This window comes from Cricetulus griseus, chromosome 7 (genome assembly GCF_003668045.3).
Source record: "Cricetulus griseus strain 17A/GY chromosome 7, alternate assembly CriGri-PICRH-1.0, whole genome shotgun sequence".
NCBI lineage: Eukaryota > Metazoa > Chordata > Mammalia > Rodentia > Cricetidae > Cricetulus > Cricetulus griseus.
Window position 1 is genome coordinate 67,761,997 of NC_048600.1, and position 24,098 is coordinate 67,786,094.

The following is a 24,098-nucleotide window of genomic DNA, read 5'->3' on the forward strand; positions in this document are numbered from 1 at the left end:
AGAGAGAGAGAGAGAGAGAGAGAGAGAGAGAGAGAGAGAGAGAGAGAGAGAGAGAGAAATCTAACTAGAGTTTTGTTGGTTTGAGACAGTGCATTCCTGGCTGGCTGGCCTAGTACTCACAGAGATCTGCCTGCCTCTCCCTCCTGTGCTGGGGTTAAAAGTATGTGCCACCACACTCAGTTTATCAGTATGTAGCTTCTAAAAAATAATGAGATTAAAGATGGAATTGGAAAGAGACTTCACCAAGTGGTGATTCTTCAGAAGAACTTGTCTCAAAGGCAACTTGAGCGGGGACTTTCAAGTTTTAGTTCCACTGACTTGGTGGCCAAGGATGACATGCCACCTTGCTTGATTGTGTGTCTCCGCCTGAGAAAGTCCTGCCTGGCAGGCCTAGCTGTGGCTCAGGGAGCAAGCACACAGTCAGCCAAGCTTACACCTCAGTCCTCACCACAAGCAAGTCTGTGGTTCACAAGAGTGCAGGAAATGGCTACCTAGGAGGTGTCTTCTGTGGCAACATCTGTTTCAGGTCCCCAGCAGGCCTCCACCAGCCTCGTTTAGGCCCAAGAGAATTTAGTCCTATCCCTACTGCATCTCTTTATCTTTAATTGGGCCCCAAATCTAATCAGCCAGTGCTTTAGATGAGGTAATCTTTTAAACATAAACAAACCAGCCAGGTGGTGGTGGCACGCATACCTTTGATCCCAGCACTTGGGAGGCAGAGGCAGGTGGATCTCTGTGAGTTCGAGGCCAGCCTGGTGGTCTACAGAGCAAGTTTCAGGACAGACTACAAAGTTACAGAGAAATCCTGTCTGTCTTACAAACCAAACCAAACCAAACAAACAAACAAACAGGGCTAGAGGAGATGGCCCAGTGGCTAGAGAGCTTGGCTTGTAAGTGTGAGGACTTGAGTTAAATCTTCAGAACCCATGCATTTTTTAAAAGGCTGGATTTTTTAAAAGGTGGATCTTAGTCATCCCAGGGCTGGAGAGGCAGGGACAGGAAGGTCCCTGAGGCTCAGTGACCAGCCAGCCCAGCCTACTTGCCAAGCTCCAGGCCAATGAGAAACTGTCTTTAAAAAGTAAAAAGACAACAATATAGAGGGTGCCACTATGTGGACGAGCACACACTCATGCATGTGTGTGAATACATGTGAACATACACACAAGCATGAACACGCATGCACGCACCCTCAGAGCATTGCAAGGGCTTCTATAATTCTCTTTCGAAAAGAGTAATTACCCAAACTGATGGGCACCGAGAGGCCCTTCACAGAACAGCCAGCTGACTGTCAGCTTCCCAGCCAGTATTGTCTTTGACACCAGGGATTTATCTCAGAGCACTCTTCCTACCACCACCTGGGCACTTTGATCCCCCCAAAAGTTAAAATAAATGTACTAGATATTGGGAAGGTAGTCTCTTGGGAACCCCAAAGAAGTGGTTCCTCTCAAGACAATTTTGTGGGCTCTAGAGAATAACCTTCCCCTAGTCAGAAATTCCACACTATGATAGTAAGCAATGTTGAGTCTTGGGGGACAGACAAGAGCGGGGGGGGGGGGGGAGCAAAACCAGGAGGCGCTGAAGCATTTTGGGGAAAGCCCAGGAAACAGAAGCGACAACAGCCAGGGAAGGCTTATTTTTGAGCACATGTAAGTTTTGGGGCACACTGAGAAAGAGCAAAGCCAGCATGAGGGTAGGGGTGGGAGCGGAGCACACACAGTGCTCTCTCTAGACGCAGGCTACACTGAGTAGGCTCAGGCTTGGAGCCATGGAGACTTGGCCAGCTGATGGCTCTCCCTAGACTCATCACTTCTCTGCAGCTGGGCTGTGCACTTGGTCTGAGTCCTAGAACCTTACACAAACACTTTCAATTACATTCCTAGGACTGGCCTCCATCCAACCCTCATATGACCTCCAAATGTGGACACTGAGGCTCCAAAATATAGGAAGATCTGTCAAAAGCCAGATAGCCAGTGAATGGCAGAATTGCAGCCAAAAGCAAAGGTTCTCTCACCCAGGCCTGGCGCTTCCTCTAGGCCCAGTTCTCAGGAGCTGGTCCCTGCACTGGGCTTTGCTAAGGCAGCTGCCATCTGAGTTGGAAGGACTCAGAGAATCAGTAAATACTTAAGATTACATAGATATAAAACAGTGATAGATAGATAGATAGATAGATAGATAGTTATAGATATGCACACACATATATATGTAGGTAGGCATATATGTACACATAAACACACATATATATACATGTGAATGTTTACATATATACATAAATGTACATTTGTCCTTCAGAAACTCATTCTGGAGTAATCCTGAATGAAATGAGACCATCCAGATAAAGTCATGAGGCAGTTCCCCTGTGAATCAGGAGGAAGCCTGTTCATGGCCTGGGTGCCGGGCTATGACCCTAACTACCCCACAGAGCTTCGTTCCTGACTTCACCCCTGTTCAGCACACGTGGGAAGCAGGCAGTCGGGAGACCACTGGTAAATCAAGGCTCTGGGGCTTTCGTTCTCACTTGTGTGTTTCCATGAAAACAGGAACTGAAGTGCACAGAGCTATTGATACAGAGGTAGCCAGTCATGTGTTTGTCAGAGAAAATGCACTATCAGCTGTCACATCTGTCCCCTCCCACTCCAGATGGAGGGGTGGGGGTGAGGCCGTGCAGAAGGCAGAGAGGGGAGATAGATGCCAGGGCAGAAGCAGGGATGGTCAGATTCCAGCCAGAGGACAGTTCTAAACTAGGCTGAAGGGGACTAGGGTGGGACAGAGTGAGCTGAGGATCCACACAGAGGGCCACCATCCCAACTGGCTGTTAGGTGACCAGGCTGAGAAAGGGGAGATCTGGAGGGACCGTAGGAAGTCTCTTAGACAAAGTGAAAGCCCTTCTCAACCTGTAATCTCCATATCTGTTTCTGAAAGAGTATTTGGTTTTCAGAAATGCATGGGCCAAATGAAGAGAGAGAAAGAGAGGAGAGAGAGGAGAGAGATAATTCTCTCATTCAACAGGCACAAATTATCTCCTATGTTCCAGGTACTGCGCCAAGACTGGGTGGGTAGGATTCTAGGGACCCCTGAACCCTGGGTTAGTATGAACAGATCCAGATGTTCTATGACATGTCTTCTAAGTCTAGTGAAATCCGAAACTGCAAACTACACTGGAGCATAACTCAGTCTCCACGGTGTATGAAAATGCCTCCTTGGGGCCCGCTAGTTTTCTGTTGTAGAAGTTTCTCATTCAGACACTGGTGGGGAAGCCTCCTCTCCCACCTGTCACATATGCTAAAGCAGACACCAGGGCTCCGCTTACCTTCCTTGCTGAAAGGACATCTGGTACGACCATCTCGGTGCATGGTGTCTTGACACGGACAAAATGGAAAGATAAGAATTACATCCAGGCAGGACAGAGATATCGTCAACACACCTCTCATCCCCTCATCCCATAAAAACTCCCTGAAGCCTCGAAGTCAGAAGTAGCAGGGTCTCATGAAGTCTGGCTATGCCCCTAGTCCTGCTCCAACCACCAGCCACCGACCTCTCCATCAACTCAGTTCTTCTAGACTAGAACCGCAGGCGGCGGCAGCATCACCTGAGCATCTGAGGAGATGGTGCCAGATAGCGTGCTCACCCCTTTTAATGTGACCTGGTTCAAAATGTGGATGATCTCTTTCAAGGCTCCGTTGTGGCATCCGTGGGTCCAGTTCCCGGTACATGCTAGAAGGCAGAGCAGGATGGCAGCTAGCTGGGGCCTGAGACCCATCAATAGATCTCTACCGTCAGTGATGGGAGACAATTAAGTTTATCAAGAGACGCTAACAATGCAATTCTGACAGAGATATCTCTATATATAGAGTTAAAATTGCTGAAACCAAGGGAAAGTGAGTTTACATTGGAAATTTTTGTTACACCAGATTGTCAGTTATTTTGGGCCAATCAGCACCTCTCTTCCAGGAGAAAAAATGCCTCAGAGAAACAGGTAAATTTTCCTGTGAAATCAGACCAATTGGAAAATGAAACCCTTTTTTAAAAAAATCTACAAAGTTTCAGCATAGGAAATTACACCATAATCGGCCCTACAGATTAATCTTATCAGCGTTGGGGTTGCCACTGGCTTTGCTTTTGCACAGAAGGAAGAGGTGGCAGGTGTCCGAGTGTGCTGGTGCATCCTGGGGAAAGACAGAGTAATATCAGGAAAGTCTGGTGTGCACAGCATCTGGGGTAGGCTGCTTCCTGCCATGGGGCACCTTGGAAACTCTGGTGTCTTGGGAAACCCAACTCTCTTCTTCACTGATAGAAGGGTGATGGAGACAGACCTTCTCCCATCCTAGCCCAGCTGCTCTTACAAGTTTGAGGTCTTTGGAGACAAGAGAGGTGACATCAAGTGGGACCAGCAGGGCCATGAGGTCTTTACCAATAAGGATGTCCTGGGAGGAGTTGACCATTACCCCTCCTAAGGTAGAAGCCTGAGGAATGGCTACTTAAAAAAAAAAAAAAAAGTTTTAAGGAGCTCTAGGTTAAAAGCACTGATTGCTCTTTCTGAGGACCTGGGTCCAAGTCCCAGTACCCACATGGTAGCTCACAAGCATCTGTAACTTTAAATTAGAACAAAACAAACAAAACAAAAAACAAAAAACAAAAACGGTGATTGCTAAAAACAAAAAAGTTGAAGAAAAAAAAAACAAGAATTAAAAATTTAAACACAGAGACACCTTGTCTCAAAAAACAAAAAGTTTTGAAAATTAAACATTTATTTTGTGAGTGTGTATCTGTGCATACTACAACGTGAGTGTGGAGATCAGAGGACAACCTGCAGGAGTTAGTTCTCTCCTTCCACCGTGTGGATCCTGGGAATTGAACTCAGGTTTGCAGGCTTGGCAGCAAGCACCTTTCCCCATGAGCCACCTCCCTGGCCCAAGAATGTCTGGCTGCTTTTAAGTGAAATTAAACACATCCTCAACTAATGAGGAAACAGAACTATGTCTCACCAATTCTCCAGTTGTCACCTATCCCACTGTCTTAATCTAATGCATCTGGGCCCTGGTGAGGTGCCATCACCTCACACCAGCAATAAACCCACTGACCCTGCCATTTGCCTGGAAGTGAAGGTCTTTTTGCAGTGATTCTGTAGAAAGGGCTCTTCATATCCCCACCCTTCCTCCTCCTTCCCTTCCTCCTTTCTTCTTCTTCTTTTTTTTTTTTTTTTTTTTTTTTTTGAGACAGGGTTTCTCTGTCTGTCTGTCCTGTCTTGGCTATCCTGGAACTCACTCTGTAGACCAGGCTGGCCTCGAACTCACAGAGATCCTCCTGCCTTTGCCTCCTGAGTGCTGGGATTAAAGTCGTGTGCCACTAGTGCCTGGCTTTTTTTTTTTTTTAATTTTTAAAATAAAAATGTTTGAAGGTTCTCCCATTGAAGCCCAGATGAGCATATATCATAGTGGAATGTTCCTGTAGTGCTAGAGACACATTCACCACTTGGGAAAACCCTTACTGACCAGGTACTGGTGACAAACAACAGGCAAATTCCAGGTCTGTTCTCCTTGACCAAGAGCCAGAATAAAGGCCAGAGCTCTCTTTGGGTGAAGCAGATACACTGAAAAATAAAATAAAGCCGGGTGGTGGTGGCACCTGCCTTTAATCTCAGCACTCAGGAGGCAGAGGCAGGGGGATCTCTGTGAGTGCAAGGCCAGCCTGGTCTACAGAGTGACTTCCAGGACAGCCAGGGCTATACAGAGAAACCCTGTTTCAAAAAAACCCAAATAAGTAAATATATCATTACTCAGCGTTGTTTTGTTTTTTTTCCTTCCACTTGTCTGTGGCTCCTAAGGGTCACACTCAGCCTTCATGGTAAGCCTTTCCCTGCTCGGCATCTTGATGGCTCTGAAGTTGATCCTGCACTGTGCAGTTGAAGGAGGAATAATTTGTTTTGTTTTGTTTTGTTTTTAGAAGTATTTATGTGCCCGAGTATTTTGCTTTTGTGTGTGTACCAAATGCATACCTGGTGCCTGTTGAGGTTTGAAGAGGGTGTTAACTGAAATTACAGATGGTTGTAAGCTGAATCAGGGTCCTCTGGAAGAGCAGCCAGTGCTCTTAACCAGGAGCCATCCCCAAAGGGGTGAAGTTCTTTTTGTTTTGCTTTGTTTCGCTAGACAGAGTTTCTTTTTGTAACAGTCTGAGGTGTCTTGGAACTCACTTTGTAGCTCAGGCTGGCCTTGAACTCACGGAGACCCACCTACCTCTGCCTCAAGTGCTGGGATTAAACATGTGTACCACCACTGCCAGGTCAAGGGTGGGGTTCTTGAGAAGAGCATTTGGCAGGTTGCCTCTAGGACAAGCAGCTGTTCAGCTTGGGTTGAAGAGTTTGGCTGGGGTTGAGTTTGCTGGTGAGCAGGGTTGGGGTTGAGTTTACAGGTGAGCAGGGGTGGGGTTGAGCTTGCAGGTGAGCAGGGGTGGGGTTGAGTTTACAGGTGAGCAGAGGTGGGGTTGAGCTTGCAGGTGAGCAGGGGTGGGGTTGAGCTTGCAGGTGAGCAGGGGTGGGGTTGAGTTTACAGGTGAACACAGGTGGAGTTGATCTTGCAGGTGAGCAGGGGTTGGTCATTGGAAATGAAACCCAGCAGGAACTTATCCTCCACGGCTGGAGGAACCCTGCAAGGAAGGGACACAGAAGGACAGCTAGGGGAGAGCTGAATCCCACAGTGCCCCAGAGGCAAAGAACAACTACTCAGGTTTCCTTCTGAGCACTTAACTGCTGTGGCCCTGTGGGAACGACGATGAGTCAGAAAGGGACGTAATGTGGGAACTCTTCGCTCAGGAGCAAAGCTTGGTTTATCTTGTTTCATTGGTTAGATGGGGCCAGAGAAAAGAGGCCGAACTTCCCAGACAGCAACAAGTCTTCCCAAAGGGTAGAAGAGAAGAGGACGGTCCACCCTTCCCCACAGTGACAGGTGGCTGTGAATGGAGCTGATGAGGCAGAGGTTGGGAAAATTGGTGCTTGCCCTGTCTGGGATGAAGGAGAGTGGAAGGCAGCTTCCAGGAGGTGTGGGCAGCGACTGGACGTGGCAGGCAGGTGACTGTCACAGAACCCTCCCCTGCCCTTCCTGTGAGCCCAAGTGAGGAGTCCAGCAGACAGCTCCTTGTGACTGTGACCATGGAAGGATCGTTAACCCTGGGTCTCAGTTCCCCAGAGTGAAGGGGAAGCTGTGTACCTCCTCCCTCGAGGGCTCCTGTGAACAGTCAGAAAGCCATTGAAGGCACTTAGCCCTTGTCACCCCATGAAGAGGTTGCAACAAGGGACATGACTAAGAAAGAAGGCTCAGCCCCAGCAGCCTGTTAGGCCTGGATGTTCTGTATCTTCCCAGGTGACCTTGACCATACCTTCAGCTATGATCCCCAAACTGAGGAGCAGTAGCTGTACTTGCTTTTCGAAGTTATCCGGAGTACTGAGTTTAGGTACTTAGACAAGCACCCTGACACAGGGTGTTCTGTGTCAGGCGCTTGATCATTATCATATGTTGGTTGGGTGAATGACTGAAGTACTCTCTATAACTCACATCCGGACATCCCAGCTTTGACACCTGGACGCTGTCCACACCTGCCCCTCCCATATGTATCTCTTTGGGCCCATGCTTGTTTGTGAAGGGTTGGAGTGTTGTCTCTTCCAACAGATTTATGGACCTGCATAGCAAACTCTGTCTTGCCATGGGCACTTCATTCAGTAAAGGGAGGTAGGTGCAGACGGAATATTGAGAGGACTACACAGACTGGGCCGTGGACTCTGACCAGGTCTGGAACTTGGGCAGTACAATGCTGAGATGCAGCCATAATGGACTTCCGCCACCTGACAAGTCACTCCAGGAGAAAACTTGGCATCCTCACAGCCCGTGGGACAAAGAGGACAGTGTCACCTTCCTTCTTCTCTGGAGAAGCCAGCTCCTTGCAGACTCACTTCCGTGGATGCTCAGATCTGCCACTAGGAACAGTCAAGCCACATTGTCACGGGTACTGTTAAAGGAGAAAGGAACAGAACCAAGCAAAACAGTCCTTAGATCTGGTGTCCCTACAGCCTGCTCACCTGCACAGAGGCTTGCCTTCCCTTCTGTCCCTGCACGGAGGAAGAAGCCCCTTCCAGCTCTTCACAGGCTAAGAGCTGGGGCTGGCATTGTGGGGACCAGGCAAGATGTGGGAGGGAGGCCCAGTGCAGTGTCTAGAAGCCCTGGAGGAAGGGAAGGGTGTCTGGAAGGGAGAACAGACAGAGGGGGGCAGTTCGAATCTGCAGTTGTCCTGAGAGTCCCCACAGTGTGAGAGTGAGGAGGAGCTCAGCAGTATCATGTCAGAGTTAAGACCTGGGGTCCGACAAGGTGGTGATGGGGCACGCCTTTAATCCCAGCACTGAGGAAGCAGAGGCAGGGGGATCTCTGTGAGTATGAGGCCAGCCTGCTCTACAAAGTGAGTTCCAAGACAGTCTGGGCTGTTACACAGGGAAACCCTGAATCAAGAAACAAAAAATACTGAGGGTTGGGGCTACTGAGAGATAACTCAGTGAATCAAAGCCTGACAACCTGAGTTTAATTCCCAGGGCCCACACAGGGAAAAGAGTAAACTGACTCACTGTAAGTTACCCTCTGACTTCCACACACATCTATACACGTGTATACACACATGCATCTATACATACATGGATATGCACATACATGTACACACATATGAACACACACATCTATACACACATGCATATGCACACATATGTATACACACATGCACATGCATCTATACACGCATGAATATGCACACACATGTTTACACACATGAACACACACATCTATACACACATGCACATGTACACACATCTATACACGAGTATGCACACATATGTATACACAGATGCACATTCGCACACACAAAGAAAGGCTAAAATCGGCCTCCTCTGAATCCAGCTCCAGATGACTTTCTGAGTGACACTGGGTAAGTTATTCCATCTGGGTGTCCCAGTAAAGCCAGGCTGACAATACAGTTGGGCTATGGGAAAACTATATGTGGTAATAAGTACCTGGCACATTAGGAAAAAAGCATAAGCATAAACACATTAAAAAAACAAACAAACATAAAACGACCCCCAAGCCCAACTGTAGTCATCAGTGGTGGCAACATCACTCGAGTTGGGGGCGGGTGAGGAAACAGCTGTAGGTGACCTGGGGCTCTGGCCCAGGGAGCTGCCCTTCTGGAAGATGGCCACTTAGAAGGTGTGAGATAGGGTCATAGGTTGGCAATGCTGAGCTGAGGGGCACTGTGGCCCTGAGCATGGAGGGGTTTCTGCAGACACAGTTATGCTGGGTTGAGAGGTGTGAAAGGGTTAGAGGTGACCTACGAGGGTAGGTGGCCTGACCAGGAGCCCTGTACAGGCAGGGTCAGAACCCCAGGGGTGAGAATCTCAAGAAGCAGAAGTGAGGGGTCATGGTCAGCATGGCCAGTGGGAGGTGACGGGAGATAAGAGTTGAATTGATAAAACGGTGACATCAGCACGGTGGCTTCTGTGCAGTGGGGACAGAGGTAGAATGGAAGGACCTAGGTGACCCAGAGCCTGTGGTGTGGCCTCACACTAGGGAGGGCAGACTTCAGGAGGCATATGGTATCCACAGCCCAGCTTTGATGGAGCACACCCAAGCTCAGGCTCCTCCCACAGAGGACAAACAGACCTTACTGCTGCATCCAGCCCGTCCCAGCCTCTGCTCCTACCGGGGTTGGTCCTTGTCAGTTGGGGAGTAAGGAAGTAGACATGAGACAAAATTGGCAGTCACATACTAACCACTAGGATTAGGTAATCGATCCCAGAATGGTATTTTTGTAAATATTTGAAATTTTCTATAATATTTTTCTTCCCCAAGACAGGGTCCCTCTGTGTAACTCTGGCTGTCCTAGAACTTGCTCTATAGACCAGAGATCTGTGGTGATACATTGTTTAGGTGATATATTGTTTGTGGTCTAATAAAGCTTGCCTGAAGGATCCTAATGCAAAGCTAGCCACAGCCATAGAAGCTGGGCAGTGGTGGTGCACACCTTTAATCCCAGCACTTGGGAGGCAGAGGCAGGTGGATCTCTGAGTTTGAGGCCAGCCTGGTCTACAAAGCGAGTTCCAGGACAGCCAGGACAGGAGCAGGGGTCTAAAACCTGGCAATTAGTCTCCAGTCACATTGAAGACAGGAAGTTAGATTTAAGTTCCCATCACTGGGAAAACAGGATCTCCATTTCAGCTTGGTAGAGGTAAGAGCTACTGGCTGGCTGCTTTGCCTCTCTGATCTTCAGCTTGAACCCCAGTATCTGTCTCTGGTTTTATTATTCATGTTTCAGAGATCTGCCTGCCTCTGCCTCCAAAGTGCTGGGATTAAAGGCGTGAGCCACCACTGCCCAATTTATAGAGGGTGGAGAGCTGACTCAGCAGTTGGTGACTCAAAGGTGACTCAGCAGTTAAGAGTGTGTGCTGTGCTTGCAGAGGACCCAGTTAAGTTCCCAGCACTCACATCAGGTAACTTCCAAAGCATCTGCCTGTAACTCCAGCTCCAGGGAATGGGATGCCCTCTTCTGGCCCCCTAGGCGCAATGCATGGACACACATACATCATTTTTTTTTAAGTTAAAGATTTTTTTAAAAACTGGTATGGGGGGCGAGGCTGGACATGGTAGCTCGAATCTTTAGTACCAATACTTGGGCAGCAGAGACACTTTGATGTCTGTGAGTTCAAGGCTGGCTTGATCTACACAGCAAGCTCCAGGACAGCCAGGACTAACCTTGTCTCAAAACAAAACAAACACAAGAAACAAAACGTTGGTATGGGGCTGGGAGGTGTGGTTCTGCGGTAGAACACTCTAGTGTGTAAAGCACTGGGTTTCACCTCTAGCTCTGCAGAAAAAAATGTGCATGGAGAATAAATGTAAATACTTGAGGCTGGGACAGGGTCTCAAGGGATAGAGAGCTTGCCGAGCAGGCATGAGGACTCCAGTTCAGTTCCCAGTTCAGAAGGCCTTTACGCCACACACAGATAGAAAAATCACAAAAACCATACTATGGAGTGACAAGCAGTGCATAGTTTATGCATGCTTACTTTGTAGACTATAAATATATAATTTGCACAGATATTGCTCACACACAACTCTCCTGAACTGGACCGTCCACTGGTATGTCTATCCACCTCTCCCACCTCCTCCTGGGTCTCTGCAGGAGCCAGGTAAGCAGTCTTCCTAGCCCTGCCCTAGCGCCTCCACTTTGCACAGCTGCAAGAATAGCGCTGTTAAAACCTGAATCAGAAAAAAAACAAAAACAAAAAATCTGAGTCAGGCTGGTCAATCCCAGCACTCAGGAGGCAGAGGCAGGCAGATTTCTATAAGTTCCAGGCCAGCCTGGTCTACAGAGCAGGTTCCAGGACAGCCAGGAGTACACAGAGAAACCCTGTCTCAAACAAACAAACAAGAACAAACAAACAAACAAAAAAACTGAATCAGATATGGCCTGGCCTCAAGCCCTTTCTCACAGCCTTCAAACTCCTGATCCTTCTAGCTCCACCTCCTGAGTGCCAGAGTTAGGCCTCAGCTGTATCTGGTCAAGACTTGCGCCCTCACAGTATTCCCGCCTGCTGCTTTTCTCCTCCTAATGCCAAGAGCTTTCCTCACATAAGTTCTGACCAGCCAGACCTCTATTTTCATCCTATCTCATGAGTGAGGAGCTCTCGGATTCCTGTGCTCTACTCCTACTGCTGGATGGCTTCTCTCTGAGGCTGCAAAACTGCCTGACACCCCTGTGCTGTATGCTTCTCCTGTCACGCTAGATTTGACCTTGCTGTGCTCAGAAACCAGATCAGTGGTAGCTGGTAAGGCTGCAGTGAATCCTGGATGGATGGATGGATGGATGGATGAAGGCATGGATGGCTGGATGTATATGTGTATGTATTAATGGTTGGATGATTGGATGGGTGTATGTATGTATGTGTGTATGTATGTATGAATGGTTGGATGATTGGATGAATGGGTGGGTGGGTGGATGTATATGTATGTATGAATGATTGGATGATTGGATGGGTATATGGTTGGATGGGTGGTTTGTTCACTACTCACCACAAATCTGAAGGCCTAGAGGCCCATGAGAGCAGATGGCTCATCTGGCCAGGCTACAGCCACACCTTCCCAGACACGAGCCCTTCCTGAAAGAGCTGAGGCTCCCAGGATGCTGTTAGTCCCTTCTCCAGCCCCAGTCCTGATCTGTCCCTTCCATGAACCTCAGGAACGTCCTGCTTTCTATATTAAATTTGTCTTTGCCCCCGGCCCCACTGGGGAATTGATGTATACTCATTATAAAAAAGTATGTAGCAGAGGTGACATCCTGCTTTCTATATTAAATTTGTCTTTGCCCCCCCCCCCCCGGCCCCACTGGGGAATTGATGTATACTCATTATAAAAAAGTATGTAGCAGAGGTGAGAAAACTGTGAGAAGTTGCTTTTTCTTCCTTGATGTCCCTTGAACTCCTCCAGTGTGGGCCTGAGTAGGGACAGGAATCACAGACCTACAGGTCCAGATAGCCAGTAGCCAGGCTGCTTCCCCAGGCGGCCTTCAGGAAGAGCTGTGCAGCCCCCACACACTGGTCCACTGTGATGCTCAGAGCGGAGGTGACGAGATCTGCTATATTTAATTTTGGTGCCTGCGTCACCTCTGACCACACAACAGCCCAGGCAGGGCAGGACTGGGGGCGTTTCTTAAGCATTCACTCTGTGAGGGGATCACTTTCCACTCGAGATGGCACTGTGGAGGGGAAGGGAGAGAAAGCAACAGAAAGTGAGGTCGTAAGTAGAAAATTGGTTCTGGGATTTCGAATGGCTTCGTCATGGGGGCCCTCCCTGGCTGCCGAGAAATCAGTTGATCTGGGAAAGTTCGTTGCAAGCCATGCGCTCTGTCACTTTTGGGTGGAGCTGAGAAATGAATGAAGATAATGAGGCCTCGTGACTTTTAGTTTTCAGTGGGGGAGGGTGACTGTGGACACAGCCCTAGTCCCGACCACACAACCAGGGTGCCTCCAGCCAAGACACACGGTCAACGGCACCTGCCACCATCTCAGTAGGGAGAAGCAGGACTGAGGTTGGTTTCCATTGACCAGCTGACTGCAGAGGCAAAGCACTGGCTGTGGTGTAAATGTAACAGCTGATGGCTTGATCAGCCCCATCCTCCCAGCTGCCCTCAGCACTAGGGGACAGACACGGCTCGTCCTTTGCCAAACTCCTCTTTGTCCTGAACACCTCAGAGACTGGCCTCAGAGAAACTCTTGCAGGGACTGTGTTTTCAACAACTTGCCTGAGTGGTAGAAGTCCTTGCTCTTGAGTTCAACGGAAACCGAGTGTGTGTCTCACTTCTCACCTGAGCCCCCGCTCCTCCCTCCCTCCCGTGAAACCTCCGGGGCCTGGGGTGCTGAGGGGCCGCTCACCCCATGCACTGACCAGCTTGCCTCCCCCACTCCTCGGGGGGCCCTCAGCGTTTCTCTGCTCCCCTGTCTTCTGGGCCCGGCTGAGTTGCCCTTGTGTATGGGAGAAAAGTCCCAGCAGCTCCCTAGGAGTCCCTCTAGGACCTCTAGGTGATGCTCCCAAACTTACATTTCTCCTGTTTCTTCCTCCTCCTCTTGGCCCTGACTGGGCTACCTCCTTGCTGTCAGCTATACCAGCTTTGTTCTGTGGCAATGTAAGTTATCCTTTGTTCCTGAAGGGCCCAGTGCACCCTATGGAGGAGCATGGGTTCGCCCCTGCCTGAGTTGGTGTGAAGGATTGTGGCCACCGTGGCAGAGGCTGCAGCTAGCTGTGGACCCCTAGTGGCCAGACCTGGTATGGCTCCATATGTACCTTGTATCAGGAAGGCTCCCTTTGGAATGGTTCTGGGATGGAGGAGAAGGGAGAGGGGAGAGGGGGAAAGGGAAAAGGGGAAAAGGGTGAGAGGGGAGAGGGAGAGAGGGAGAGACAGAGACATAGAGAGACAGAGGATACAGAGGAGAGAGGAGAGAGAAAGAAGACAGAGGAAAAAGGAGAGGGAGAGTTTGGCATGTGTGTGTGTGTGTGTGTGTGTGTGTGTGTGTGTGTGTGTGTGTGTGTACTCATGTATATGTGTGAACCCGTGTGTATGTGTGAACACATGTATGTGGACACATTTTTAAGTGCATGTACACCTGTGCCACTGTGTACATGTGGAGGCCAAAGGACAACTTTTGGTTCTCTTTCAGCCTTAAAAAAAATTTTTTTTAAGCTGGGCAATAATGGCCACACCTTTAGGAGGCAGAGGCCAGCCTGATATACAAAGTGAGTTCCAGGATATCTAGGACTGTTACACAAGAAACCCTGTCTCAAAAAAAAATTCTTTTTAGTTTAATTTTTCTGAGACAGGGTTTCTCTGTAGCTTTGGAACCAGTCCTGGAACTCCCTCTGTAGACCAGGCTGGCCTTGAACTCACAGAGATCCACCTACCTCTGCCTCCTAAGTGCTGGTTATAAAGGTGCATCACTATGCTGGGCTGAGATTTTATTTTTTTTATTTTATGGATAAGGGTTTGTCTGAATGTATGTATTCCATGTATGAGCAGTGCCCATGGAGGCCAGAAGAGACCATCAGATCCACTGGGACTGAAGTTATAGTTGGTAATGAGCCACCACATGGGTAGATGCTAGGAATCGAACCTGGGTCCTCTGGAAGATCAACCAGTGCTCTTAACCACAGAGTCATCTCTCCAGCCCAGTCATTCCATCCTTTGGGGGAGTTAGCTGACCCATGAGCTTCTGGGTAATTCTCCTGTCTTCACCTCCCATATTACCTTAGAGTGCTGGGATTACAGATGCTACCACTGTGTCTGACCTTCTGTACTGGTCCCAGAGATGGATTGCATGGCAAGTGTTTTTATCCCTGAACCATCTCCCAAGGTGTCCCAAGGTGACACCTTGGTCAGGTAGAGGGGACTTGGGTAAAGATGAGAGGATGCCTGGAAAATAATTCTGTTGTTAAGAAAATCACCATTCTTGGAGTCAGCTGGGGGAGGTGGCTCAGTGGGTAAATTATTTGCCTTGAAAGCATGAGAAAGAGGGTAAGATGGTGCACACATCTAACTCCAGGGCTGGGGAGACAGAGTCTAGAGCATCTCTGAGGATTGTTGACCAACTAGCGTAAATAGCCTAGTAGGCCAGTCCTAGACCAGTGAGTGAGAGACCTATATAGAAGAACAAGGTTCAGCCAGCAGTGGTGGTGCATGCCTTTAATCCCAGCACACAGAAGCAGGTACTGTCAGATCTCTGTGAGTTCAAAGCCAGCCTGGTCTACAGAACTAGTTCCAGGACAGTCAGGGCTACACAGAGAAAAACCAACAAAACAAAACAACCCATCTAGTCATTGATTCTAGGCTCTGGGTAGGGAAGGATGCCAAAGTCATTGCTCATCCCTGACTTCCCACAGTACTCCCAGCAGGGATGATGGAGGAGAGCATCGTCTCCCCACCTTTGTAAGTTCTGTCTGGTACCACATCTTGCAGTCCCTAGGCTAGGTGGCTGGTGTTGTGCCAGCCACAGATGGTCCTCAGGGAATGTGACCCCTTTGGCACTCCTGAAGTCCTGTCCCCTGCTGCACACATCCCACGCCCCTCTGCAGTGATTTTCTATTGCTAAGTGCCAACTCCCAGTGCCATGGCTTGGCCTCTTCCCTTGTCTCCCTTGTTGGCAGTGAGGCAAGAAGGGAACACTGATTCCCTGGGAACTGGATGAGCTCCTGCCACAGCCTCTGGTGTTGCATGGTTGCCATGTGGCTCTGAGTGCTGGAATCTCAGGTTCTGGCCTGCCCCAGGAGGGTGCCTGCCTGTCATTCAGAGTTTGAGTGGTCTCTGAACCCTGTCCACACCTGCTGCAGAGGTACCCTGCCCTTCTAGGTCTCGTTTTGCTCCTGGCAGCACTTCCCAAGGATACTGACAGACATCATGTTAGCCAGGGCTTACTGATGCAGACACCCTCACCACTCTATCTTCTGAGCCAGCAAGAGGGAGGCAGGCCACCTACCCTGAGGTGCCATCTTCCATGGCCTTGTCAGTCTACCCCGGTCCCCCACATGTCAACTGGTTCGTCCTGGCTTACAAAGTGATAATGAATGGAGTCCAGAAATTGAACAGGCTGTCGCTAGAATGTAAGTAGTGAGTGCCCCATCAACAGGGGACATCCAAGCTGGCAATATAGTGAAGAAGAGCCATGCATTTAAGCTGGTGACTTTTGAAAAGAGACAATGTGGGCTTCGTTCTTTCCCAGCAGGTACCTTGGGCAAGCCTCCTGCCCTCACTAAGGCTCAGGCTCTTATGTGCCTCCTACTGTGGCAAGGGAGACCTGAGACTGTGTGGGTGGTGCAGACACAGCTGGCCAGTCATTAGGAGATACCCAGGAGGTTCCCCGCCTGCTCCAGACATCCCCCTTGAACCCCAACTTCCTGGATCAAGCTCCCTCTGTTCACCAACAGTAGACAGGGGGTGTATCCTCTACTCACCCCTCCCCCCAGCCCAGAGGGCTTGCTGTCAGCCCAGGTCTTGCCCTTCACTCCTTCTACCTCCTTTGAGCAGTCTGCCTCACACTGGGCTCCTCAATTTGGAACCCACAGGCCAGCATCCCCAGGAACCCAAAGAGAAAGGCAAAAGCAGGCAGGCTTATCTGTCACTATCTTTATTTCCGGTTTCTAGTTTGACAGTCAATGAAAAAACTTGTTCAATGACAACCCCTGCCCCATTCCCCACATATCACCTTAAGTGTAACAGGCCATGCTTCCATATATTATTAACTCTTTGCTAACCTAGTTAATATTTTAAATATAAGGATAAAACAATAAGTTACTTCATGGCTGAGGGTTGGTTGCTGCTGGCTGGCAGACAGGAGCATGGCTCTAGCCTTCCCTCCTGTCCCCTGCCTGAGGTGAGACCTGGAAGCCCCAGTGAGGTAGCAGAATTGTGTATACAGTAATTATTGCCAGGGACCCCAGAGCCCACTGCTTCAGGGCTGGGTCCCCAAGTCTCAGGGCATAGGCAGCAAACCATTCCCCCCGCCCCAATACTGACAGACTCATTTAAATAACATACAACCATAATAAATAAGATTAAGAAGAGATATGCCCAACCTGCTTTCTGCCTCAGTTGGCCTGTGTGAAGTGGACCACAGGCATAGGGGTGGGGTGACAGAGGCGGTTGCCAGGCTGAGCACCTGGCACTAGGCAGGCAGTGCAGGCTGAGGTCAAAGCTAAGGCAATCTCATCGGTTCCCAACCCTCCCTCCCTGCCTCCCCAAGAAATGTCTGATGTGAGAAAGAAAAATGGCTCCACCACTGAGATGACCAGGGCCTGTCTCTGTGCGTTTCTCTCTTCAGTGGAAGGTACCGCGGCGGTAAAGTTGCTTTGAGTAGCTGAGCAGCTTTATAATAAACTGGGCCACTTCAACTTTGGTATCTGGGGGGCTGGAAACCTGTAAAACAACAGAGAGGTCCATCCGTTACAGGGACGCCAATATCAAGGACAGCCAGCGCCCACCAGGGGCTTTCCAGGGACTGTCCCATACAATGCTCCCAAAAGTCCCTGCCAGGTGGGGTCTGTTTTTGCCTCTACAAATGTGGAAACTGAGGCTCAGGTCAAAGTTGGGAGCCCTTGAGCCCAGGACCTGTAACTCCTTAAATCTGGTTCCCTACTGCCACAGTGGACCTGCTCTTGGGTGGACACATACATGGGGCATTTGGCCAGGCTAGCAGTAGGAACAAGCCTTACCCCAGCTGATGCCTTTCGGTCACAGAGTCCGTTCAATATCCTCTGGGTCTTGTAGATGGGTTTGCAACTGGAGATGTTGGTCAGGGAATCCAGGGCTGCACAGAACTGTGGAGAAGAGGGTGGGTGTTAGGCCTGGCCCAGGTCACAGGAAGGAAGTCGGAATGGCCAGATGGGTATGGGTGGCAGGAGTAGCCTAGACTATGAGGAGTGAGTGCGTAGCTTCTTGAGCAGTGGTCCCCAACCCGTGGGTCGTGATGCCTTTGGGGTCATATATCAGATATCCTGCATATCAGATACTTACATTATAATTCATAACAGCAGCAAAATTACAGTTGTGAAGTAGCAATGAAAATAAGTTTATGGTTAGGGGCGGGTTACCACAACATGAGGCACTTTATTAAAGGGTTGCAGCATCAGGAAGGTTGAGAACCACTGAGCTAGAGTTTGCTTTTACAGTTCATTTCTGTGAGGTAGGATCTCATTCTGTAGCCCAGGCCAGCCTAGAACTTACTATATACTCCAGACTGGCCTCAAACTCATGGTAATCCTCCTGCCTCAGCCTCTGAAATTCTGATATTCCAGGCATGCCTAGCTCTGAAAGTGGCTTGCAAAGCCCTAGCTGCATGAGAAGAAGCCCTAGGCCTACAGCCACCACCACATTTCGAAGCCCAGGCTCCTTACCCCGCCAGCTGTCAGATCCACGCTCCATACCATACTGCCATTGCATAGGGGAGCCTGAGGAAGCAAAGAGACCATGTTGTGAGCAGAATGGTAGCAGGAGTCAAGGGCCTATCCCAACAGGCCCGGCCCACAGGCACCCCTCAACACCCTAAGCTCCAGTATCTACTCTCCAGGAGGGGCTGGGGCAGGAATTAGAGCCCTTGAGCTGAGAGCAGAAGGAAAATGCCTATCTGAAACTTGCTACAGTCTGGGCAAGAGGATGGAGGCCTATAGAGAAGGCCAGATTGGGGTTTGGTTCAGGGGTGGGAGGGGATGTTGTTAACCTAGCCAAGCCAGACCTGAGGCAATAGGAGCCTGATGTATATCATTAGTCAATTCTCTGAATGGGAGGCTATGTTAGAAACACACACACACACACACACACACACACACACACACACACACACACACAAATCCGCATATGATTCTTGCAAGGCTTGAGTTTAGACTCTCACATTAAGCTCCCTGAACCTTACAAAATGAAGCCACTATGCTCGCTTCTGGAGCTATCAGTAGGGACAACATGGCATAACACCAGTCTTAGCAATAAGCAATGGTCAGACAGTGTGAGTTGATATGCCATTGGGGGTGGGGGGGTCGAGGCTGCAGGGTCGTCCTATCTAACTGCCTGGCGTCTTGACTGGGATATGTGGGATCCAGCTGGTAGGTGCCAAATGGTTCTAGGGGGCTGCTGGCCCTGCCCTGTTTTCCTCTGTGGAAGAGTGTTGAGCTGGTAGGAGTTGGGCCAGGCCCATAGTGACTCTGCCAGCCACTTCAAGGTCCATTTGTTAGCCATGGCCCCGCCATTTTGAGAAAGTACTCCACTTTGGTTAAACAGTGGACATTTCTGGAAACCACAGTAATCAGCATTCCCAAACTAAAGTAGCTTGTTTTTCCAGATTCCAGCCATCCCCCAGCCCCATTTCCACCCTTCCTCCTGCAGGCCCCTGATAGGAACTGGCCATCACAGAGTTTTAAGGGTCACCTGGCCCTCTTCAGCTCACCAGTCTTTCATCCCAACTCTTCCCTGTCCCCATCTAGAAACCTCTCTTCCACAGGTTTTCTTGGAGTAAACCTGTCCAGTAGTAAAGGTCTCTCCTTTAACAGACCCCTCACTGGCCACACTGTCCCCGCCCCCCACAACTAGCTTCCCTTCTCCCTCACTTTTGAGCCTGGGGACCAGGGGCTTCTTCTGTCATACATACAGGGCCAGACCCAACCTGCTCGTGACATCTTCCGGGGAGGGGGGTGTGTTACTCACCCTCTGGTCTTGTGTGATGTTGCTTAGCTCCTCAATAAGCTCCCTGAGGGCCACAGGGGGATTTATGGATCTTGGCACTGGGCCTGGGGCAGCAAGACCACCAAGGCAGGCGAGAGCCAGGACTACTGTCACCCAGAGCGCCATGAAGCCCAGAGCCAAAGAGAGAACCAGAGCCAACGAGAGAGCCAAGGAGCAGAAGAACCGTAGGCTGGCCTAGGCTGGTGGCTTGTGACCTTAGCCTGTTGCAGCAGCTTTTATAAGCCCAAGTGGTGACGCCTCGCCCTTGGTCGCTGCTTTGTTGGGCATTATCTGAAAACCACATCTTTACTCATCTTGATTTTTTTTTTAATTTTTGCTTTTTTGGAAAATCCAGTGCCGTCTAAAGGAAAGAGTCTGATTTAGTGGATTTATTGAGAAGGGTCTGGGACAGAGAGTTTCCTAGATAGTGGTGGCTTATTTCCCAGGTGGGCATCAGCAAAGCCAGCTTCCGCCTTAGTAATTCCACCCAATGACCACCCCAAGCTCATGGGCAGCCAGTCCAATACTGACTCCTGTGGGTCACTAAGTACCTGGCAGTATCAGTCTACTTCGAGAACTGGGGACGTTCTCTTTCCTTTTTTTCCCCCTTCTTAATTTCAATGACCATATCTCATAAATCATCAAAGGACACAGAATTCAAACAGGACAAAGAGCGTAAGGAAAATTCACTTCCGCCCAGCCCACCCTGCTGCTCCTTCCTCAGTCTCACAAGTGGGAGGGATTAGAGAAGTTCATACTGTACAAAGGTTTACTGAGATGCAGCCAGCTCAGGTATTCCCCTGACATTGTTCTGATGCTAATTCTGCCGATGGGCGTCCTTCTGTCCTGGCCATTCTGCTAAGACACTATAACTAGCTGGGTTGGATAGGCAACAGGCTGCTCAAACTCCCGCCCAAGTCAGAGAGCATGACTGTGCTGATATGGCAGAGACCGGGTCACCACACTTGCCTCCCACAGAAGCAGTGCTGGCCCTCCAGGGCCTCATATTTCCCAGAATGTTCAGGAGGAGAGAAAGGCAACTCCTGGGCCTGTCTCCTGCAGGCAGCCTTCAGCTGCAGGGGTGCCAGAACATGGCCTTTTCCCTACTCTTTCCTCATATTCAACTACCCACCCTCTGCAGAGGCCACAGCATTTGCCTATTGGGTAGTGATGTCAATATGCACCCTCACCCACTTCCTCCCTTAGGCCAACAGCAGCCCCTGCATGCCCCTCTCTTCTTTCTCGGACTGTCCCTGACCCACTTCTCCTGAGCCAGACTCCAGCTTCTCACAAGCGTTCTCAAGTGACTCTGGTGCCCTTATGCCTGCACGACCTAGCCTTGCCCAGCTCTCTCCTCATTGAGAACAGCATTGGCAGCTCTGCGTCCAGAGTGGAGGCTTCCTGCCTGTCTACAGACCTGGGAACTGAAAACATGTCTCTACCCCTGGTGGCCCCACAGGACCTGGGCGTGCTTTGTCTAGACAAGTGACCCCTGTGGGGACTCAGTTTCTCAATTTGGAGGACAGGGCAGATCCCTTGGAGGTCTCCTCGGTGGGGGAAGGCTCGGGGAAACACCTCGGGTGGTGCATGGATGAGTCAACGAGCCCCTGCCCCTCAAGACAAGCAGCGGGTAGGCGCCCCTCGCGCGTGGGAGAAGGCGCGCTGGCGCGGCGATGGCCCGGGGAGATAGGGGCGCGGCCTTATGTAACGGGAGATGGGGTCGATAAGTGCGCGCCGCCTCCTCCATGGTCTCCCGGAAGGCGCGGCCAGAGCTGCCCCGCGGGGAAGAGGCCACCACCCCCCTGCGAGGCAGGACCGGCCGGATGGACCAGTGTCTCCAGTGCTCTTGCGCACCCTGGAACATCGCGCACCGGCACGTGCCTCTGCCAACATCACCACCAAGAGCAGCCGCCGTCCCCAGGCCAACTGCAGTGGGAGATCTGGGAACTTCTCTTTCTCTCTCTCTTTTTCCATCGAGGCAGGGTTTCCTTTCCCTGTGTAGTCCTGGCTGTCCTGGAACTCACTGTGTAGACCAGGCTGGCCTCGAACCTGGAAATCCTCCTGCCTCTGACTCCTAAATGCTGGAATTAAAGGCATGTGCCACCACCACCCGACACTTTTTCTTTTTCTTTCTTTCTTTCTTTCTTTTTCTTCTTCTTCTTCTTCTTCTTCTTCTTCTTCTTCTTCTTCTTCTTCTTCTTCTTCCTCCTCCTCCTCCTCCTCCTCCTCCTCCTCCTCCTCTTCCTCCTCCTCTTCCTCTTTCTCCTCCTTCTTGTCTCTCTTTTTCTTTCTTTTCTTTTTTCTTTTTTTGGTTTTTAGAGACCGGGTTTCTCTGTGTAGCCTTGGCTGTCCCAGAACTCACTCTATAGACCAGGCTGGCCTCAAACTCAGAGAGATCCACCTGCCTCTGCCTCCTAAATGCTGGGATTAAAGGTGTGTGCCACCACCACCCAGCTGTTTTGTTTTTAAATCTTCATGTTTCAGTAAATTTAGGACTGCTTTGGGAGCTGCAAGTTGGATACACCTGCCCAAACTCCAGGCCAGTGAGCCCTGCAAAGCTGGACCTTGTCTCAAAAGTCAGAAATCAAAAAGAAAAAAAAAAAAAAAAAGAGGAGGAGGACAAGGAGAAGCAGCAGCAGTAGCAGCAGCAGCTGGTGGTGATAATCCACACTTTCATTCCAGCACTTGAGAGGCAGAAGCAAGCAGATCCCTGAGTTCGAGGTCAGCATGGTCTATAGAAGAGCTCCAGGACAACCAGGGCCACACAGAGAAACCAATAAACAAATAAATATAAAAATTGTGTGTGTAACTTCGTTGCTGTTCTTGAGTGTGAACTTTATAGATGACAATATCAGAAAGTTGGGTACGTTTTAGATCAAGATGTTGAGATCAAGATGTTTAGATCAAGATACGAGAATCAGAGATTCTCCTATCTCTGTCTCTGAAGTGCTGGGATAAGTGCCAGGATTGTGTTTCATATCCAGCCGGGTTCAATCACCTATTACACCATGAGAAACCAATTCACACTAACTATCAAAGGGTGTGGCCTACACTTGGGGTACTTATGGGCTCATGGCCTGCAGCTGAGCAGTTCTCGGGTTTCCAGAAGTAACTTGATAGGGAACCGTTCCTCTGCTTGCCTTGGGACTAGCTGGAGTTTCTGGACCACTCCAGCTCTTTCTGGATTGCCCTAGGTTCTGGGTCTATTTTGCAAAGAATTGTCGACAAATTGGGAGGAGTGTGACTGTGAGGACTGTTTATTTGATTTTCATGGAAGTTATACTTACCAGGAATTTCAGAAAGGATACAGGGTAGTGTGACTCTTGCTTCTACACAGGGTCTCCCACACTTATCCCGAGTGAGCCAACTGGGCTTAGCATATAAGGGTGTCTGTACAACACATGACACAGGAAGAGATCCCATCATCCTCAGAGAAGAAGGCCGGATCCCTAAACCTGGGCTTCCACTTTCCTACTCCAGCCCTCTTGGATGGTCTGACTCCCTGCGCCATGCTAGGAAAACTGCGATTCTACCTGCCAAGAATACCTCTTCTGCCGGCATCTGTTAAACCCCTGGCAGTATGGACTTCCATAATTTGTAGTAAGTAGGATACATATGTCGGGTGCTACAGGGTTTGTTGTTGTTGTTACTTTGTGGTTTTGGAATCAAGGTCTCCCTATATAGACCCTACTGGCCTCAAACTCAGTGCCAACCTTCTGCCTCTGCCCCTATTCCAGGTGTGAGCCACCAGGTAGTTTTCTCTATTTTTTTTTTTCAGTGATTTAAGCCTAAATTCTTCTTCTATGGCCCTGGTTGGGAAACCACTCTCTCTATCCTTCCAGGGCACCTAGGCACAGGGAGTTTGCGGTGTACTCCCCCCCCCCCCATGCTCTCCTAGTTCTTGCTCCCAGCTTTTCCCTTTCTCAAGGAGATATTTGTAGTAACTTTCTTTTAGGATATTTTTTAATAGTTAATTTTAATTGATATACAAAACCATAGGAATTGTTCATATTAATGTGTAACTCAAAAAAAATAAAAGACCCAGAGACTGATATTGGGGTTCAAACTTCAAGCTGAATATCAAAAAAGCAAAGCAGCTGGCCACTAATTCTTACCTCTACCTCAGGCTAAAAGGGCCGACCCAGGAACTCTCTGTAACATGGCTGGAAACTGAATGCTCCTATCTTCAGTGTAGCTGGAAAATGAATCTTCCTACAGAATACGGAAACCCTCTTCTATTATTACCCCGCTGGTGCTGGAATTAAAGGCATATGATCTGTTACTCTTTTAGACTGATTCAATCTCGAGTATCCCTGGGTGAC

General features: G+C 49.5%; 2 protein-coding genes across 2 annotated transcripts in view; both read right to left on the minus strand.

The window, feature by feature from the left end:
* Il4 (interleukin 4) overlaps positions 1–3,757 on the minus strand; it is a 6,402-nt gene extending 2,645 nt beyond the window's left edge. The window contains exons 1-2 of the mRNA XM_027426216.1: positions 3,626–3,757; positions 3,308–3,355 (exon numbers count right to left, since the gene is read on the minus strand). Of these exons, the coding sequence (XP_027282017.1) occupies positions 3,308–3,355; positions 3,626–3,757 (180 nt within the window). The remainder of the gene's footprint in view (positions 1–3,307; positions 3,356–3,625) is intronic.
* Positions 3,758–17,269: 13,512 nt separating this feature from the next.
* On the minus strand, positions 17,270–19,911 carry Il13 (interleukin 13). The gene is made up of 4 exons (XM_027426215.2): positions 19,759–19,911; positions 18,459–18,512; positions 17,778–17,882; positions 17,270–17,481 (listed from the first exon to the last, which is right to left on the minus strand). Exons 1-4 carry the CDS (start codon positions 19,900–19,902, stop codon positions 17,383–17,385), a joined length of 402 nt encoding a protein of 133 aa, XP_027282016.1. The 5' UTR covers positions 19,903–19,911; the 3' UTR covers positions 17,270–17,382.
* Positions 19,912–24,098: the final 4,187 nt, after the last annotated feature.

Coding starts and splice junctions, on each gene's coding strand:
- Il13 (XM_027426215.2), bottom strand. CDS start 19,902: ATGGCGCTCTGGGTGACAGTAGTCCTGGCTCTCGCCTGCCTTGGTGGT. Junction 18,513..19,758: donor ACATCACACAAGACCAGAGG/GTGAGTAACACA, acceptor TTGCTTCCTCAG/GCTCCCCTATGCAATGGCAG. Junction 17,482..17,777: donor ACCGAAAGGCATCAGCTGGG/GTAAGGCTTGTT, acceptor GTTGTTTTACAG/GTTTCCAGCCCCCCAGATAC.